At 46.5% G+C, this 20,158-nt stretch overlaps 1 protein-coding gene and 1 pseudogene across 1 annotated transcript in view; one reads left to right on the top strand and one right to left on the bottom strand.

Moving 5' to 3' along the window:
• Positions 1-19,210, top strand: part of GNL2 (G protein nucleolar 2) — a 30,541-nt gene extending 11,331 nt beyond the window's left edge. Inside the window, exons 6-16 of the mRNA XM_066375898.1 lie at positions 669-735; positions 1,609-1,767; positions 2,322-2,435; positions 8,249-8,377; positions 9,091-9,195; positions 9,980-10,138; positions 10,346-10,462; positions 16,594-17,048; positions 17,403-17,485; positions 18,059-18,144; positions 19,022-19,210. Coding sequence (XP_066231995.1) covers positions 669-735; positions 1,609-1,767; positions 2,322-2,435; positions 8,249-8,377; positions 9,091-9,195; positions 9,980-10,138; positions 10,346-10,462; positions 16,594-17,048; positions 17,403-17,485; positions 18,059-18,144; positions 19,022-19,174 — 1,627 coding nt within the window. The 3' untranslated portion in view covers positions 19,175-19,210. The remainder of the gene's footprint in view (positions 1-668; positions 736-1,608; positions 1,768-2,321; positions 2,436-8,248; positions 8,378-9,090; positions 9,196-9,979; positions 10,139-10,345; positions 10,463-16,593; positions 17,049-17,402; positions 17,486-18,058; positions 18,145-19,021) is intronic.
• LOC136397239 (arginine-fifty homeobox-like) lies at positions 6,250-6,964 on the bottom strand (annotated as a pseudogene).
• Positions 19,211-20,158: the final 948 nt, after the last annotated feature.

Here is a 20,158-nt window from a genome sequence, read left to right as displayed (position 1 = left end):
ATGAGTAATACTTCATGTAAGTGCAGTCATTCAACAGTTGTCCTTTTGTGTCTGGCTTTTTTCACAAGGATAATGTGGTCAAGGCCATTGAAGTTGTAGCAGATCAACACTTTATCCTTTTTTATTACTGAATAGTATGCACATTTTTAAAATCCATTCATCTGTTTATGGGCATTTGGATAGAGTCACTTATTTTTATTTTTTTATTATTTTTTTTAAGTGAGAGACACAGGGCAGACAAACAGGAAGGGAAAACAATGAAAAGCATCAACTCATAGTGTGGCACCTTAGTTGATTGCTTTCTCATATGTGCCTTGACCAGGGGGCTTTAGCCAAGCCATTGATCCCTTGCTCAAGCCAGGGACCTTGAACTTCAAGCCAGTGACCCCTTGCTCAAGCCAGGGACCTTGAACTTCAAGCCAGTGACCGAGGAGTCATGTCTGTGATAAGCCTGCACTCAAGCCAGTGACCTTAGTGTTTCTAACCTGGGTCCTCAGTATCCTAGGCCAATGCTTGGATAGAGTCGCTTTTGAAATTAAGTTTGTTTTGCTCCATTTACAGCAAGTTTTGATACCCCTTTCCTTTGGTATATGGTTGATTTTCCCCTAAAATGCCCTTTTACACTCTACAATGCTTTAGTTGCTCACTTTGGGTGCTTTCTTCTTTAGAAATGAAGCCCAAGAGGAGATATATAAAAAGGGACAGTCCAAGAGAATATGGGGTGAGCTCTACAAGGTGAGGCTTGAAATTCTCTCTCATTGGCTTTCACAGTCTTATGTGAGGAAACCAGTTTGATATGGTGAAGCTCTGTCAGAGAAGGGCAGGCTCTGCTGCCCCTCCATCTTTCTCTCGCAGAGAAACCAGGATCGACATAGCCATGACTTTGCTACCGTTGGTCTACCATGTTTCATTGCTCATTCAATAGTAACAGCTCCCTTATATACATTCATAGCTGTCAGTATTTCTTTGGATTACCTGCTAGAACGATAATCCTGTTGAGCTTTACTGTACATGGTTCGAGCTGCATGAGAATTTTAAAGTTATGTCGTCCAGGCCTTTCATTTCACAGGGAGAACACAAGTCTAGAAGGGTGCCTGCCTGACGGCACCGGCCCGCTGGCTAGTGGAAGTCTGCGTGCTGGGTAGCCCATGCTCTTCGGCTGGCTGGGGTTCACGTCCACACACTAGGAATATTTTCAGTAACGGAGTCCTTCAAGCATAACTAAACAGTAACAATAGGAAACTAGTACCATGAAAACAAACTAATTTTTCTAGTTTTTGTAAAATACACAAAGCCTGTAACAGTAGAAGCTTTTAGAAATTTTAACAAGTAAAAGATTCTGTTCAATAATGCATAGTAGTCATGAAATAAGATGAGTTTCATCTAAGCTAGTTTTTCTATTTGAAATTTGACAAGTTCAGATAACCCAGGATGAAAAATACTTTTGAATTCTGATCACTGGGCACTGAGGTTGTCTACACCCACCTCGTAAGACTGCTATGAAGTTACTGCTATTGTTTTATTTTCCCTGGGCTCCCTTACAAGTCAGCCCTGGTTCATTGTATCCTTGTACAGTAGCAGATCATGTTTGCCTCTTTGAACTTGCAGGTGATAGATTCATCAGATGTTGTAGTTCAAGTTCTTGATGCTAGAGATCCAATGGGTACCCGTTCCCCTCACATTGAGACTTACTTGAAAAAGGAAAAGCCCTGGAAACACCTCATTTTTGTTCTGAACAAATGTGACCTTGTTCCAACCTGGGCAACAGTAAGTACAGCTGCTAATGCAGAACAGACTTCTGAGGCCGCTCAGCTCGTGGAAGCTCTGAGTGTCCATAAATTAATTAGTTTCGTGGTTTGTAGGCCTTGGGACATTAGTTAAAGCATTACACTCTTGAGATTGCAGTCATTGAAGTGTTCTCATTGAAAACACAACTGGAATGTGCTTCACTAACTGGGCAGAGTTACCTTTTATCCTGTGCTGGGTGTGACGGGGCGGCCCCAGCGCCCACGGGATGAGTGATGTGCGCCCCTTGAGGAGGAGGCTGCCTCCTCAGCCACTGGCCTGTTTCACATCATGTTACATTAATTGCATTTAATAGCAGTGAAGGCATTTGGGGGAATATTGTTTTGTATTTAGAAGATAAAAGACAAAGCATTAACTGTCATACTTGAAAAAAAATTTCAAAGAATTAGAGCTAACATTTTCCATAGACAGTTGTGTATTTTTGAAGCACAGTCCTGTAATTCAAGCTCTGATTCTTCCTGTATTGTAAATAAACAAATTACCATTTACCAGCATCTTTTCTTTTCCCTCTGTAGAAACGATGGGTTGCTGTCCTCTCCCAGGATTATCCAACGCTCGCTTTCCATGCGAGTCTTACGAACCCCTTTGGCAAAGGAGCATTTATCCAGCTACTCCGGCAGTTTGGGAAGGTATTCAGACCTGGTCTGTTTCTCCAGCTGTGTCAGTGTGGGTTTGTGTTCGTAATCTTCTTGCCAGTGTGTCAGAACGTTACAGACCTCACTTCCCACATCTCTTGGTAATGAGAAACGTGTGTCCTAACAGTGTAAAACACAGAACCTCAGGATTATAAGGGATTCTGAAATTTTCTAGGTCATCCTTGACTCCCATCCCTGACAACGGTGCTTCTCTTTCTGCCGTATTCCTGGCACGTTTATGGCCCAACCTCTATTAGATGATGGACCCCCCACACACACACACACACATACACACTGTGTTCCCTTCCCTAGGCTTTCAAGGCCTGCCTGCTTCTGCCCTCGGTGCCTGAGTAGTTTCAGTCCCCTCTGCTGGAAGGCACCCTGCCAACCTCCAACTGCAGATCGCTGTTCAGATGTCAGTTCCTCAGGGAAGCCCTGCAACCAGATCACCCCCGCAGGTGTCCTCGAAGCTTCTTATTCCGTACCTGCACCTTCGTGTGTTTCATTCATTCTACCTGGCGCCAAAAAAAGGCACATGTTCTGGCCCACCTTTCCCAGCTTCCCAGAGCAAACACTTCCAACTCTTAGATGTGGCTTCTGTTACTTTCTTCCATATTTTTGGTGCATGCTTATGAGTCTATTTCTTGATCTCCCCCGCCCCCCACAGTTTTAGATATTTTAAGTTTTTAGGGTTAGGTTTCTTATAGCCAACCCTTTCTCTACTCGCACTATTACTATATGTTTGGCTAAATTCAGTGTTTATATCATTATGACTGTAAGGTGTCAGTCGCAGCTCATTCACACAGTGCTCTGATTATAATTGCTTTCTAATAAAACTTTGTTTTCCTGGTGTTGATATGCCCCATTTGTCACTAATGGCCCACCAAGTGCCCTGGCAGAGCGGGACCTTTCGGAATGTTCCGCACCTCCCTTCCAGCAGGTGCCGCTGCTCCCAGGCCTGCTGCCAAGCCTGCTTCCGGCGTCTCCTTTCAACATAGTCCTCAAGAGTGTCCGTGGCTGTCATCCTCAGGGTGTCCATGGCCATTTCCTCTGCTGGATCCCTTGTTTGTTGGATTTCTTTCCTTTTCTACTTTCTTGGTTCACTCCTTCCTTTTTTTTTTTTTTGTATTTTTCTGAAGCTGGAAACGGGGAGAGACAGTCAGACAGACTCCCGCATGCACCCGACCGGGATCTACCCGGCACGCCCACCAGGGGCAATGCTCTGCCCACCAGGGGGCGATGCTCTGCCCCTCCGAGGCATTGCTCTGCTGTGACCAAAGCCACTCTAGCGCCTAGGGCAGAGGCCAAAGAGCCATCCCCAGCGCCCGGGCCATCTTTGCTCCAATGGAGCCTTGGCTGCGGGAGGGGAAGAGAGAGACATAGAAGAAGGGGGGGGGTGGAGAAGCAAATGGGCGCTTCTCCCATGTGCCCTGGCCGGGAATCGAACCCAGGTCCCCCGCACGCCAGGCTGACGCTCTACCGCTAAGCCAACCGGCCAGGGCCTCACTCCTTCCTTTTGACGGGCCATATTTTCCAAAAGCTTCCTGAGAAAGAATGTTTAGAAAGAACACATTCTGAGACCTTAAATTATGGAAATATCTTTACCTTTACAGCATTTCTCCTCAGAATGTTGAGGGCACCGCTGCATTGTCTTCTGATGTTTCTGTGGAGAAATCAGAGGCATCCTGACTCCTAAGCCTTTGGGGCTGGTATCTTTATTTTAAATTCCTGTCCTAAAATTTCACAGTCATATGCTCTAAGATAGGTCTTTTTTTTTTTTTTTTTTTTTTTTTTTTTATTTTTACGAAGCTGGAAATGGGGAGAGACAGTCAGACAGACTCCCGCATGCGCCCCACCGGGATCCACCTGGCACGCCCACCAGGGGCGATGCTCTGCCCCTCCGGGGCGTTGCTCTGTTGCGACCAGAGCCACTCTAGCGCCTGGGGCCGAGGCCAAGGAGCCATCCCCAGCGCCCAGGCTATCTTTGCTCCAATGGAGCCTTGGCTGCAGGAGGGGAAGAGAGAGACAAAGAGGAAGGAGAGGGGGAGGGGTGGAGAAGCAGATGGGCGCTTCTCCTGTGTGCCCTGGCCGGGAATTGAACCCGGGTCCTCTGCACGCCAGGCCAATGCTCTACCACTGAGCCAACCGACCAGGGTTAAGATAGGTCTTTTATTATTCAGTGAGCTAGACATTGGATGGGACTTCCAGTCTGATATTGTCTTATGTTATTTCTTGGAAACCCCCTGGGCCCCAATCACCTCTGTTCTTGTTTATGAATTTAGTTTATCTCCTGGTTTAATTCTTGAATTTGTAGTCTTTTATATATATATATATTTTTTTACAGAGACAGAGGTCAGAGAGAGGGATAGACAGGGACAGACAGACAGGAACGGAGAGATGAGAAACATCAATCATTAGTTTTTCATTGCACGTTGCGGTACCTTAGTTGTTCATTGATTGCTTTCTCATATGGGCCTTGACCGCGGGCCTTCAGCAGATCGAGTAACCCCTTGCTTGAGCCAGCGACCTTGGGTCCAAGCTGGTGAGCTTTGCTCAAGCCAGATGAGCCCGTGCTCAAGCTGGCGACCTCAGGGTCTCGAACTGGGGTCCTTCCGCATCCCAGTCCGACGCTCTATCCACTGCGCCACAGCCTGGTCAGGCTACTAGGCAGTTTTGACTTGATCTTCTAACTGTGTTATCACAAAATTTATTTATTTTTAAGATTTTACTTATTGATTTGAGTGGGGGGTGGGTGGGAAGCATCAGCTCCCATAAGTGCCTTGACCAGGCAAGCCCGGGGTTTCCAACTGGCAACCTCAGCATTCCAGGTCAACGCTTTATTCACTGTGCCCCACAGGCCAGATGCAGAATTTATTTTGCCTCTCACTTCTAATTTTTTTTGTTTGTTTTATTTTTTATTTTATTTATTTATTTTTTCTGAAGTTGGAAATGGGGAGTCAGTCAGACAGATTCCCACATGCACCCGACCGGGATCCACCCGGCATGCCCACCAGGGGGCGATGCTCTGTTGCAACCAGAGCCATTCTAGCGCCTAAGGCAGAGGCCACGGAGCCATCCCCAGCGCCCGGGCCAACTTTGCTCCAATGGAGCCTTGGCTGCGGGAGGGGAAGAGAGAGACAGAGAGGAAGGAGAGGGGGAGGGGTGGAGAAGCAGATGGGTGCCTCTCCTGTGTGTCCTGGCCGGGAATCAAACCCGGGACTCCCGCACGCCAGGCCGACGCTCTACCACTGAGCCAACCGGCCAGGGCTCACTTCTAATTTTTAATCCCGGGGAGCTCTTATGTAACTATCAGTTGCCCTGCCCCCTTTACAGTCTATTTTTTCACGGGTAGAGCATCATCTGTCATCTCTCTGATAGTGGTGTTTTGAAATTTTCCTCTGTCCCTATGTTGACTCTGTTCCCCCCAGTTTCTTTGTGTGTTTTTCTGCTTTTTCTACTGCACTCACACTTCAAAGGTCTTGTTATTCCTGGCTCTTCATAATTAAGAGTGACCACTAAAATTAGGTGATAATGTTTTTTGTTTGTTTGGGTTTTTTGTACAATTTGGTATTTATTAGTACTTTGATCAGGGAAATCCAAAGTCTAACATACTATAGTGGTTTTGGAATTCCAGGTTGTTACTTAATTTTTAAAAAATTGATTTTAGAGAGGGATAGGAAGGGAAGGAGAGAAAGCTTTTGATTTGTTTCACTTATTTATGCATTCATTAGTTGATTCTTGTATATGCCCTGACCAGGAATCAAACCTGTAACCTTAGCATATCAGGGCAGTGCTCCAACCAACTGAGCTACCTGGCCAAGGCCTCCAGGCTGTTTCTTAGACTGTAGGCTGAAAGGCCTCAACTTGTCTTGCTGGGTGAGGTTTGGATAAACCTAAAGTTATATCAGCAAAGATGCTAAGAGAAGAACCCTTTTCTTTCTAGCTGGGGCCTGTGGGTGAGAGATACTGATCTAGAGAGTGGAATGAGTTGGAGGTTTCATCTTCATCAGGAAAACTGTACAGTCCCATGATTTGCTCTATGTCATAGGCATCAGGGAACAAAGTAGGAACTGTGGCCACCAGACTCTCCAACTGAGGATCTTGCATGTGGACATCACTTGTGGGACTCTCAGTCATGACAGAGTCCCATGCCAAGCTTGAAGGGCCGAAGGGCTCAGGTGGAAGGGAGCTATAGAAATCTGAAACAATAGGAAATAAGAAGAAGGACTGGTTGATGTTGTGGGTGAGGGGGGCACATTCTTGGCTGGAAGAATCTGATTTAGTCTCTTTAGTAGTAGCAGCTGCTGCTGCTGCTTCTTCATTTTGACTCGTCAGTTCCCGAACCAAGTCTTTATTGTTGACTCTGGTAGGTTGAGTTTCAAAGCAAGTTCCTTCTGGAGATTTTTATCTGGAAACATCGTGTGGCTAAAGACAGCTTCCAGCTGTTCATGCTGCGCATGCATTAACGAGGTGCGTTTTTGGTGCTTCTTCCATGTTGTATAATTAACTGTTTTGTATCGCATCAATGTTGTTACTACTCATGTAGATGTAGACAAAAGAGTAAGTATGGGTAGTCCCAGAGGCCCCTCTTTTCATCTGGGCCCCAGAGAGCTGCCTTGGTAGGTCGGTCATGAATCCCCTCCGAGTGCCCATTTTCAAGCCTGCTGGATGTGTCCCTCTGAAAAAGCAGTTTCTTTGGTGTCTGATAATGTTTTATGTAGGGGGTAGTTATTGTGATAGACTTCACTGTAGGGTGATTGGCTAGAAACCCATTATTTTGTTGAAGGACATCCTAGATGTCAACATCTATGGTCTTTACTCTTGGGCCACTGAGTTTCCCCAGAAAGGAGTCTTCCAGGGTCTCTGAGGTCTGAAAATTAAGGATCTTTTCAGAAATGCAGCGTTTCAAAAAAATTATCCCGAAGGCTAGGGGTAGAGTAGTTGTGTGCCCATGATGCATGAGGGAGGGGACAGAGAGGTGACTGTTCCTACAAACCTGCCACTAGTCTGATTTCTGTCCAACCCTGAGTGCCATCTACATTGCTAATTTTCAAGGTCTTCTGTGATTCATTGATACTATTTTTGCTGGACTTTTAGTATTTCTTCCTTTGTAGCCAGTTCATTTTCATAATCTGTAGTGGGTCAAGTTAGATGCTTTTTATCTGCCAGTAGTTTATTAACATCACGTGTTACCTTTTATGGTCTCATCTCCAGCTCATTCTTTGGTTCTTTGGGTTTATGTGTTCGTTCCCATTGCTGTCATTCTAGTAGAGTTTGGGGAAGGACTGAGGAGGACATGATGTCCGCTTGCCATCTCTAATCAGACGTCCCCACCCTTTGTAGGCCCTCGTCTTTGAGCCCTGTCTCCTTCATTTCTTCTTGGCAATGAAAATGCAGAATGTATTTTGCAGTGCAAAGGCCGGCTGGGCCGTGGGATTGCCAGCCGGTGCAGCTGCTGGGGTTTTCTTCCCAGAAGGCGTTTATCGGGTGGTTGGTGTTCTGAATCGATGACTAACAAACTGTTTCTTCCTTTGTTTCTCAACCTACATACTTTTAACCTTAAAACATTCAGGAATAATTTCACATAGATGACTGGGGAAATGACTCACTTCTGATTTATTAATAAGTATATGTTTCCCGCCTGCTCAGACTATGTAGGTGGTGTGTGTGTGTGCTTTAAATCAATTTCTAGCAGTCGTTTTACACTGTATTCTTTATGTGAGCAAAATAATACATACAACTTGGTTGTCCAAAGATATTTCCATGACTGCGTGTATGTAGTGTGTATTCTTTTTTTTTCTGGACAGTTGCACACTGACAAGAAACAGATCAGCGTTGGGTTCATTGGCTATCCAAATGTTGGCAAGAGCTCTGTGATAAACACATTACGCTCCAAGAAAGTTTGCAATGTGGCCCCCATTGCAGGTGAAACAAAGGTACGTCTGGCTTGAGAGGACTTATGTACTTCCGAGTATTCTGTTTCCATGGAGGGTGATTATTTAGGACGTGGAGATTTCTTTCTCCTTCTCTTGAGTGAAGACTACCATTGAAGGGTTAGTGTCAACATAATAGTTTGGAATGTGCTGGAGTGGTTTCTGCCCATTTTGATAAGACCAAGAATACTTTGTATACCACTGAGTGGTTTTGGCCTGATTTAGTAAGCGCCATTCATATTTAAGCCTGCAACATTTTACTTTGATAAACAAAGCTAACTCTAAAATACCGATGGGTTAAGAAAGAAAGCTCAACTTTAGGGTAGTTTCTGGCAGTTGGGGGTCATACCTTAGATCTGAGAATATTTAGGGGGCAGCATGGTTCTGCTGAAAGGAAGAGAGGCCAAACAGTATTAAGCTCCCAAGAGTACTTTTAAAAACCGGGAAAAGGTTTAGTGGGTATTATTGCACAATACTGGACGGGGATCCTGCCTCTGCAATATTTTCAGGCTCTCAGCTGATGGAACTGTAGTTTATACTTAGTGAATTGCCTCATGCTTGCTTGACACAGGTAAAGAGAGACTTTGTAGCTTAATTACTCAGCAGGTGGCTTCTTTTTGACTCCTCCTCCACCTCTTTTCTATCATGAGCATCAGGGTCTATGAAACTAGACTCCTAGTGTTTGACCCACGAAGCCTGGTCTTTTTCTGTCTCAGGTCTGGCAGTATATTACGTTGATGCGTCGGATATTCCTCATCGACTGTCCAGGGGTGGTGTACCCCTCTGAGGACTCGGAGACCGACATCGTGCTGAAAGGAGTTGTGAGTACTCTGGTCCTCAGGCTCTTGGCTTGCCTTTCTGGGGGAATGTTCCGTGGGGCCTATTGGATACCTTTGCTTTTCACGCCTTCGGAAGACAGTTTGGGTCAACCTGGCTGAGCAAACTTAAGGAGCATGATGCTGAACAGGGCGGCCTCTCCATCCCGCTTACGCCTGTTAGAGGAGTCAGTGGAGCCATGGGCATATCTGGTTAATGTCACCCCACAAAAGAGTTTGTAGTTTACACACAGGATCCAAAGGGAAGCAGGGCCTGTTTATGTTTAGTGATAATTCATCTTCGTGGGTTTGTGGGTTGAGTCATTTTGGAACTCAGTCATTTCCTCACTTGTTTCTGAATACGACCAAAAACTTTAACTGGTTCCACTTAACCTTAACCAGTGCTGCTGGCTATACATCCTGTGCGCATTCCTCCCCTCCTCTCTCAAGCTGTTCCAGGCTCTTTGTGTTCTGGGGTTGGCAGGCTTTTCACCATTTCTGCAAGTGAGTAGCATGAAGCATTCCAAGGCTAAACTGCTTGCGGAAGCCACTCAGTTAGCTTGTGGTGAACTGGGATTAGAGCTAGCCCTGGGCTCCGTGGCTGTGGCCGGCTTTCCGTGGCGCTCCTTCCAGCCAACCACGTCCAGCCACCTCGGGGACGGGCTCCTGCCAGGCCCCACTAGCTGTGTGGTTTTGAAGTCTGTTTTCAGATATTGTTACAAACAACACTGGGAACTTCCCTGCTTCTATAATAAGGTTTATAAGCAAGAGCTTTCCTATTAACATCTAGGTTCAAGTTGAAAAAATTAAGACTCCTGAAGACCACATTGGAGCTGTACTTGAACGAGCAAAGCCAGAATATATCAGCAAGACATACAAGATTGATGCTTGGGAGAATGCTGAAGACTTTCTTGAGAAGCTAGCTCTCCGGACTGGGAAGTTATTAAAGGTGAGCCACGGTTTGTGAGATTGTAGACTGGAACATCCTGTAGGCTTGTGTGGATGTGGTCTGGGCCTTTTTTATGTACGTGGTGTGTGAGCGGTATGAGACCTGGTGGCAGGTAGATGGTGATGAGCAATCAGGAGAGCTGAGGTGCCTCCAGACTGCGGGTGGTTTTCTCTGAGTTTAATTGGGAGTCTTTCTGTGACTTTTCAGGGTGGCGAGCCTGACTTGCAGACTGTGGGCAAGATGGTTCTCAATGACTGGCAGAGGGGTCGCATTCCTTTCTTTGTCAAACCACCCAACGCAGAGGAGCCCCCTGCAGCTGCCCAGGTAAGGACGGGTGACTCACCTCTTGGAAGGCATAGTTGCTGACCTAGGTGTGGTGTCTTGACTGCCTCCCTTTACAGGGTAGGAGTTTCAGCTGCAATGTCTCCCCAGTCCAGAGTGCCATCGCCATGATGTTTGGGGGTTGGCCTTTGGAGACCAGAAAGTAGCTTTGATAGAAAACCAGTTTTTGTTTTTGTTTTTTTTTAATTAATTAATTTATTTATTTATTTATTTTTACAGAGACAGAGATTGAGTCAGAGAGACGGATAGACAGGGACAGACAGGAACGGAGAGAGATGAGAAGCATCAATCATTAGTTTTTCATTGTGTGTTGCAACACCTTAGTTGTTCATTGATTGCTTTCTCATATGTGCCTTGACCATGGGCCTTCAGCAGACCGAGTAACCCCTTGCTGGAGCCAGCAACCTTGGGTCCAAGTTGGTGGGCTTCTGCTCAAACCAGATGAGCCCGCACTCAAGCTGGCGACCTTGGGGTTTTGAACCTGGGTCTTCTGCATCCCAATCCAACGCTCTATCCACTGCACCACCGCCTGGTCAGGCAGAAAACCAGTTTTAAAGAGTGTTTTATTTTTTATTGATGAGAGAGATGAGAAGCATCAGCTTGTAAATGCTTCACTTTAGATGTTCATTGATTGCTTCTCATACATGCCTGGAGCCAACGACCTTGGGCTCAAGCCAGAGACCTTGAGAATGAACATGTCAGTGATTCCACACTCAAGCCAGTGACCCAGCGCTCAAGGTGGCAAACCTGTGCTCAAGCCAGCGACCCCAGGGTTTTGAACCTGGGTCCTCAGCGTCCCAGATTGATGCTCTATCCTCTGTGCCACCACCAGTTAGGCATAAAGACCAATTTTAAATACCAGTCTTTAGGGCCTTAAAAAAAGAGTACTCATTTAATGTAAGCACTTTTCTTAACACTTGAGGACCAGAGGCATTGCCCCGCTTCACTTCTCTAACAGACGTTTGTCAGATCAGCCAGTGCCAGGCACGGGGAAGGCAGGAATAGACGACATGGCACTTGCTGCACAGAAGCTGTAGTCGGGTGGGACAGGAGAGGGGTGCAGTTGGTCCTCAGGAAAAGCAGTCTCATATTTGGGGGCTCTGGGCTGGATTGAGGCACTCCCCTGGTGTTCCATTTCCCTCACGTTGGCAGTGGACTTGTATCAGCCCCAACTTCAGTACTTTGTTTATTTCTAGGATCTTTTCTCAGTGCTCAGCCAGCTCTCTGGAAGAGGTGACTTTGAGCTTCCCTTCCATGCTAACCTTGGCATCCGTATCACTGGATTCCTCTTAAGTGAGCTCCACTCCCGGAGCTTCAGGTGTCAGCTAGACATTTCCAGTTGAAGATTGTCTCTAGCATTTTAAAACCTACATGTCCGCAAATGTTGTTAACCAGCTTTTGTCCCCCTCCCATAAGATCACCAAACAACCAAACAAAACAGTTCCTCTCCCGTCTTCTTTGTATGTTGTTCATTGATTCATTCATTCAGCAAAAGTGTATCGCCTATGTCAGGGGTCTCAAACTCGCGGCCCACGGGCCGCATGCGGCCCACCGAACAATTTTGTGCGGCCCGCAGACTAATCCACGAAGTTCAAAATATTTTGGATAAAATTAAGTAAGCCTAGGGGCCTACTTGTATTTTTTCATTTCTCTAGCATCCTAGCTAGATATTAGCTTAGTTAACAGCAGTTGTGATGCGAACTACAGTTTCTGGTCGTTTTGTGACACTGAGTAAACTGCACGTACGATTGTGCTTGTTGTACTGATTTTTTTTTTGTTTTCAACTGCAGTGAGAAAAGTGTTGTGTAACAGTTGCCTTTTGTAGACCTAGTGCGGCCCGCCGAACGTCTGTGATCTTGCTCTGCGGCCCACATGCTGAGTTGAGTTTGAGACCCCTGGCCTATGTCCTGCGTGCCAGGCGCTCTTCTGGGTCCTAAAGGGCAGACAAGTCCTGCCCTCCTGCACATGTGCATGCATGTACATGTGTCCATGTATGTACAGGGGTGGGCAAAAATAGGTCAACAGTTGTGATGACAATATTAACTTTTCGGTTAATATCATATAAAGCTATTGTACTAATCATACCCTGCATGTCTTTTTCCATACAAACAACTCTAAACCTACTTTGGCCACCCCTGTATATTACAGAGGAGAAGTGTGTGGCTTTTTCTGATTCAGATTACATTTTGTTTTTCCACACTAATTCTGCAGGTATCTGACACTGCCTCACAGAGGCAGATCCCCAGGTTAGGGTCTCAGTCGCACGACTGCCCCCACTTCAGATGCCAGTGCAGATGGGGCTCCCAGGCTGCTCCCACTTCTGTTAAGCTGACTACAAACTCAAGGGTTTCCAGGTTTATAATTTGCTAAAGTAATTCAAAGGAACTCCTAAGTGCTTTACTTATGACTACTGGTTTATTGTAAAGGCTACAACTCGGGAAGAGAGAAATGGAAGAGATGCATGAGCAAGATATGGGGTGGTGAGTGGCATGGGGCTTCCCTGCCCTCCCTGGACACTGCCCTCCTGGCACAACAGTATGTTCACCAACCCAGCAGCTCCCAGACCCCATCCTTCAGGGGTTTTATGGCGGTTATGTTCCATAGGCCAATGAGTAAATCATTGGCCATTGGTGTTTGAGCTCAATATCTAAGCCCTCCAGTCAAGTGCTTGGGCTTTCCAGTGACCAGCCTTCATGCTGAAGAGGCCCCACCAGGAGGCATCTCATTAGCATAAACTGGTGTAGTGGAAAGGGTCTTTATGAATAACAAAAATCACTCATGTCTTTACTTAGAAAATTCCAAAGATTTTAGGAGTTCTTGTGTCAGGACCTAGCTAGGGTCAGAGGCCAAATAGGTATTTTTTATTATACTACAGGGAGACAGATTGAAAACAGACACACACACACACATGTGGAAGTGTTGATTGCTGTGAGGAAAGCTGAACGTGGGTGAGGGGTTTGTGGGAAACAGGAGTGCTTTCGTATGTACAGTGGTCAGGGACAGCCTCAGGAAGTGATTGTAGTGGAGATGCAGTGATATGAGGTAGAGCCGTGCAAATCTCTTGGGAGGAGATATTCTAGGACATGCAAAGCATCCAGAGAATTCTTGATGTGTTCATAGTCCTGACAGGAAGTCGTGGGGCTGGAACATGTCGGGCAAGGCAGGGGCTGATGTGGTGGGAAACCACGGGAGGTTTCAGTTAGGGAGCTCCTGACCTGAGGACATCCACTACTGCTCTCTTGTGATCTTATGCAGTGACGATATCCTGACTTCTTCCTCCATATCTAGTCACTAAGTTTAGATAATTAGTTTTTCCCACTCTGTGATTCTTTTTCTTTTCTTGGTGGGGTCAGAAAGCCCCTTGAGAATCCAAAATCTAAAACATTTACATTACTACACATTTTATATATAATTTCCTGAATTTTATGGAGTCCTGATTTATTTTAAATTTTTTTTTTGAAAAACATTTAAGTTCACCTGACCTGTGGATAAAGTGTCGACCTGGAATGCTGAGGTCCCTGGTTCAAAGCCCAGGCTTGTTTGGTCAAGGCACATGAGAGAAGCAACTAGAAGTTGATGATTCTCGTTCTTCTCCCCCCCGCCTTTCTCTCTCTAAATCTATAAATAAAATCTTTAAAAATGGGCCCTGGCCAGCTGGCTCAGTGGTAGAGCGTCGGCCTGGCGTGCAGGAGTCCCAGGTTCAATTCCTGGCCAGGGCACACAGGAGAAGCGCCCATCTGCTTCTCCACCCCTCCCCCTCTCCTTCCTCTCTGTCTCTCTCTTCCCCTCCTGCAGCCAAGGCTCCACTGGAGCAAAGATGGCCCGGGTGCTGGGGATGGCTCTATGACCTCTGCCTCAGGCGCTAGAATGGCTCTGGTTGCAACAGAGCAACGCCCCAGATGGGCAGAGCATTGCCCCCTGGTGGGCATGCTGGGTGGATCCCGATCGGGCGCATGTGGGAGTCTGTCTGACTGCCTCCCCATTTCCAACTTCAGAAAAATACCAAAAAAAAAAAAATCTTTAAAAATGAAAACAGAGCCTGACCATGTGGTGGCACAGTGGATAGAGCGTTGGACTGGGATGCGGAGGACCCAGGTTCGAGACCCCAAGGTTGAGTGCGGGTTCATCTGGCTTGAGCAAAGCTTGGGCCCAAGGTTACTAGCTCGAGCAAGGGGTTACTCAGTCTGCTGAAGTCCTGCGGTCAAGGCACATATGAGAAAGCAATCAATGAACAAGTAAGGTGTTGCAACAAAAAACTGATGATGCTTCTCATCTCTCTCCATTCCTTTCTGTCTGTCCCTATCTATCCCTTTCTCTGACTCTTAACTCTGTCCCTGTATAAAAATAAATTAATTAATTAAAAAAAAATGAAAACAGCAAATGGCCCTGGCTGATTGGCTCAGTGGTAGAGTGTCAGCCTGGCATTTGGAAGTCCTAGGTTTGATTCCTGGTCAGGGCACATAGGAGAAGTGACTATCTGCTTCTCCACCCCTCCCCCTCTCCTTCTCTCTCTTTCTCTCTCTCTCTCTCTGTCTTTCTCTCTTTCTCTCCTGCAGTCATAGCTTGAATGCTTTGAGCAAGTTGGCTCTGATGCTGAGGATGGCTCCATTGCCTCACCTCAAGCACTAAAATAGCTTGGTTGCCCGAGCAACGGAGTAGTGGCCCAAGATGGGCAGAGCATCACCCCATATGGGGCTTGCTGGGTGGATCCTGGTTGGGGTGCATGCGGGAGTTTGTCTGCCTCCCAATAAAAAAAGAAGTAAAAAAAAAAACCTGAACAAAAAAAACACATGGCCTGACCAGGCGGTGGCGCAGTGGATAGAGCATCAGACTGGGATGCAGAAGGACCCAGGTTTGAGACCCCAAGCTCACCAGCTTGGACCCAAGGTTGCTGGCTCAAGCAAGGGGCTACTCGATCTGCTGAAGGCCCGCAGTCAAGGCACATATGAGAAAGCAATCAATGAACAACTAAGGTGTCGCAATGCTCAATGAAAAACTAATGATTGATGCTTCTCATCTCTCTGTTTCTGTCTGTCTGTCCCTGTCTCTCTCTCTCTCTCTGACTCTCTGTCTCTGTTAAAAAAAAACAACACATGGCCCTGGCCGGTTGGCTCAGCGGTAGAGTGTCAGCCTGGCGTGCGGGGGACCCGGGTTCGATTCCCGGCCAGGGCACATAGGAGAAGCGCCCATTTGCTTCTCCACCCCCCCCCCCCCTTCCTCTCTGTCTCTCTCTTCCCCTCCCACAGCCAAGGCTCCATTGGAGCAAAGATGGCCCGGGCGCTGGGGATGGCTCCTTGGCCTCTGCCCCAGGCGCTAGAGTGGCTCTGGTCTAGGCAGAGCGACCCCCGGAGTGGCAGAGCATCGCCCCCTGGTGGGCAGAGCGTCGCCCCTGGTGGGCAGAGCGTCGCCCCTGGTGGGCGTGCCAGGTGGATCCCGGTCGGGTGCATGCGGTAGTCTGTCTGACTGTCTCTCCCCGTTTCCAGCTTCAGAAAAATACAAAAAAAACACACAAAAAGCACACACATATGTTCTGTGTCTGTTGTAAGAGTAATATAGTACATCGATGAAGCAGCAGTGTAAAGTCTAGCACATACTTCTTTTTGCATCACTATCTAAAACAGGCTTGTCATTTTTGTGTTCCTGGTCCTTCCGAACTCATACCCTTCCTTCTGGATGTCTCCCCAGTGCCTCCCCTTAGCACACCGCTCTTTCTAAACTCATGCTGCTTTCATTCTTATATGGTTGTATGTGTTTATTCCCCAACTGCCATTCCTTACAATCCTCGGGGAAGGTGTGGGGAACTTACCTAAGTAAGATTAAATAGTAAATGTGTGATGGGTTGTAATGATTAAATCCTCTTATAGTGGGTTCTGGCCCTTGGAGCCACAGGTATAGTCCTTTGATTGTTCCAGCTGGGTTCTGGGTTTAATGTATGTCAGCTTACAATAGATTAGTGATATGACTCACAGTTGGGTATTGTCAGTACTCCTCTTTAGTCCTGAGAAGAAGACTACCTCGTTTGAGAACAAGATATAAATTCAGAAATTTAATTTTTATTTTCTGTCTCCATTTCTCTCGCCCACCCCCACCCCACCCCTTTTTGGCCCGAATAGCCTCCATCCTCATCATCTTTGGAAGCTGCCACAGAAACAACCCAGAGCAACCCAGAAGAGAAAACCACAGAAACTGTAGGTGAAGAGTCAGAACCTGTCACTGAGAAGGAAGGAGGAGACAACAGTCACTGTGACACCGACTCAGAGATGCAACAGATCCTCGCACGGGTTCGGCAGAACTTCGGCAAAATCAATGTTGTGCCTGAGTTTTCTGGGGACGACCTGGTTCCTTTGGAGATGTCGGATATCGATGAAGAACTTGAGAGCTCTTCGGAAGAGGGGGAGGAGGTGGAGGAGGAGCAACAAGGAGGTGGTGAGGAAGAGTATTACCCAGAGTCCCGGGAAGAACACGTGGGAAATGACACCAAGGCAGTCATTAAAGCCCTGGATGAAAAGATCGCTAAATATCAGAAGTTTCTAGACAAAGCCAAAGCGAAAAGGTTCTCAGCAGTCAGGTATTGTTTCCTCTCTTCACAAATTGCAGTTGGCTCCTTTTCCCCAGAAACTTGCCAAGAGCATTGGAGTGATATATTTGTTGAGGTTAGGGGGATTCAGGGGTGTTGCTTATATTTTTAAAATGTGATGTTATGTTTTAAAAATTCAGCTCCCTGAAATATGAGAAGCTTTGTTGTTGTCTTTTAGAAATGCCCGGGAGCTGCAAAAACTGTTGGGTGTTGCCTTCTACTGTGGTGGTCACTGTGTGATGCGGCGCGGGCTGTCTTTAACCTGCGAGGCTGTCGCAAATCAGCACATGGCTTGGGCAGTGGAGGAATGGCGGACAGCTTCATTATTTTGTTTTTCTGTTTCAGAATATCCAAGGGACTAAGTGAAAAGGTTTTTGCAAAATCTGAAGAGCAAAGAACAACAGCTGAAGAAGATGTGGAAGATGCAGGTAGAGTTAAATTATTAAGTCATTTATATGTGATTTGCATCTTTGGGGAACCCAAGCTTAATTTCCAAAATATCTCTGGTACCATCACTGTCCATGCAATTATTTATATCTGGCAGATTACTTGGTTCCATAATCTATTTATATGAATACAAAGAGGGTGATCCACTTTATATTCTGTACATTTCTTAAGATTAAATTGGTAATTCAGGAAACTTTCTTCTAAACAAGGTACAGTATTAACCTTATAATTTAAGGGTGGGTAGACATTTTATTTTTTGCAGTGGGCAGGGGGGTTCATGCATTTATTTTTTACTCCGTTGGACTAACAGTTTCTAAATCAAAGATGTGTTTTCATGACATAAACGCATGCCCTGTGGTGGCCCCATTCCTATGCGGTCGCATGGGAATGGGGCACAGAGAAATAGATTTTCACAGCCACCTCACTACCTCACAGGAAGGGCCTGGCCTGGCCCTTCCAACACTTGAAGCTTATTGCCATCTTAGGGTTCACAGACACATTTTGAATAGGAATTTTCTGTTTCTTTCCTGTGCGTGTGTGTGCAATGTTTCTAGCACCTGCTAAAAAGGGAAAGAAGAGGAAGGCACAGAGGGAAGAGGAGCATCCAAATAAAACTCGCAAGACAGTTACATCTAAGGAAGTATGTGTTTTTGGTCTTAAATATCATCCAGGTATACAAAGCAGGGAGGGCCCTGGCAGGTGGCTCAGTGGACAGAGCATTGGCCCAGTGTGTGGACATCCCGGATTTGATTCTCGGTCTGGGCACACAAGAGAAGTAACCATCTGCTTCCCTCCCCCATCCTTACCTCCTTCTCCCCCTTCTCCTCCACAGCCAATAGCTCAGTTGGTTCAAGCATGGCTGTGGGTGCTGAGGATGGCTTGGTTGGAGCACATGAGCCTTAGGCACTAAAATTAGTTTGGTACTAGAGCATTGACCTCAGATGTGGTTTGCTGGGTGGATCCTGGTTGGGTTCCATGCAGGAGTCTGCCTCACTACCTGCCTTCCTCTCACCTTAAAAAATAAAGAGAGAGGGAGGGAGGGAAGGAGGGAAAAGAGGAAGAACGTAGTTCTTAAGATGGACTCTTTCTGAAACGAGTGGTCTAGAGTTGAGTTCAAGGAACCTCAGTCCTAAATGACCTAGCTGAGGGTAGTTGAAGAGGATCTAGGGTTGGCCCAATGGATTAAAGTCTTGAGTTCGTGTCTTTTGGGCTAGGAGGTCCTGATTGCTGTCCTCAAATGTAGCCTATCATCTGGCAGAGTCCAGAGGGGTCCCATGTCAGGAATGCGGCAGACAGGACCCAGGCCTTGGATGAGGACTCAACTAGTTGAGTCTGTAACTTAGAGTTGTCACAAATCACAGTGAAAGAGCAGACGTGGGTCTGGAGGTGAACTCCCCTTGTTAGCACTGGCTGCTCCTGTAGCTGTGGAGGTCGCATGGGAATGGGGCACAGAGAAACGGAGCCCCTGGGATTTTCAGTGTTTGATTTTATTTTTTTTTTTTTGCCATTTTTTACAGCGGAGGCGAGCAGCACGGCAGCAACGATCCAAAAAAGTTGGTGTCCGCTACTATGAAACACACAATGTGAAAAATAGGAATAGGAACAAGAAGACGACCAGTGACTCAGAGGGACAGAAACACAAACACAAAAAATTCAAGCATAAGCAGTAATATTCTACAAGCTGTTTATTAAATTATACAAAAATATGCCATTAGGAACTGTGTTCATTTTTCCTCAAGCCCAGCCTGCATTTCTAAGGCCACAGTGCACTTGATCTGAGGTTTAACAGTTGACACCATTCACCAGTGCCAGTGAAAGCAGAGAGCCCCACCTCAAGGAGTCCATTGGCATTTCCGACACTGGAATCGCCCTCTTGTTTCCTCCAGAGTGAAACCTGTCACACAGAATGTCTAATGGAAGCAAGGATAGGGTCTGTGAAATGTGGAGTGTGGTGTTTCTTTTGGACTGGCAGCAGTTTGGAACAGGAGCTATTTGCACTAGAATAGTATGAAGAACAAAATTTCAAGGATGTAGTAGTATACATGGCCCTAGGCTTTAAAATATGAAGAGAAAGCCACAGCAGTGTATCATCCTTCATTGCGTCGGGTAGGTGGATCCCGTTGGGACATCTGTGCTCTACTGTCGGGGTCCTGGCATTTTGACCACCAGCATTATTTGGCATGAAAATACCAGAGCACAGACAGGTCATAGGGAGTCTTAGAATTCCTCGGGACCCTGGTAGAAGCTGGCTTCAAATTTGAGAATAGAGTGCCTGGCCTGTGGTGGCGCAGTGGATAAACCTTCGGCCTGGAATGCCAAGGTTGCCGGTTTGAAACCCTGGGCTGCCCTGGCCAAGGCACATACAACAAGCGAGCAATGAACAACTAACATGAAGCACCTATGAGTTGATACTTCCCAATCCATGCTCCCCTTTCTCTCCTGTCTCTGTAAAATCAATAAATAAAGTATTTTTTAAAAAAAATTTAAAAAAAAAAAAAAAAATTGAGAATAGAGTGAATGGGGCATGCTTGGCCCGGTGGAATGCAGCTCATCACACTGCAGTTCCTTAGCCTCAAAGCCCTACCCAGGATGGTGCCCAGTTGAGGCTGTGCTTACAGAGGGCCCCTCTTCACACTTAAGGGGAACCCTGAGCA

The sequence above is a fragment of the Saccopteryx leptura genome, chromosome 3 (genome assembly GCF_036850995.1).
Source record: "Saccopteryx leptura isolate mSacLep1 chromosome 3, mSacLep1_pri_phased_curated, whole genome shotgun sequence".
NCBI classification, from domain to species: domain Eukaryota; kingdom Metazoa; phylum Chordata; class Mammalia; order Chiroptera; family Emballonuridae; genus Saccopteryx; species Saccopteryx leptura.
The sequence above is the reverse complement of the archived record's forward strand: the minus strand, read 5'-3'. Positions and strand labels throughout refer to the sequence as shown.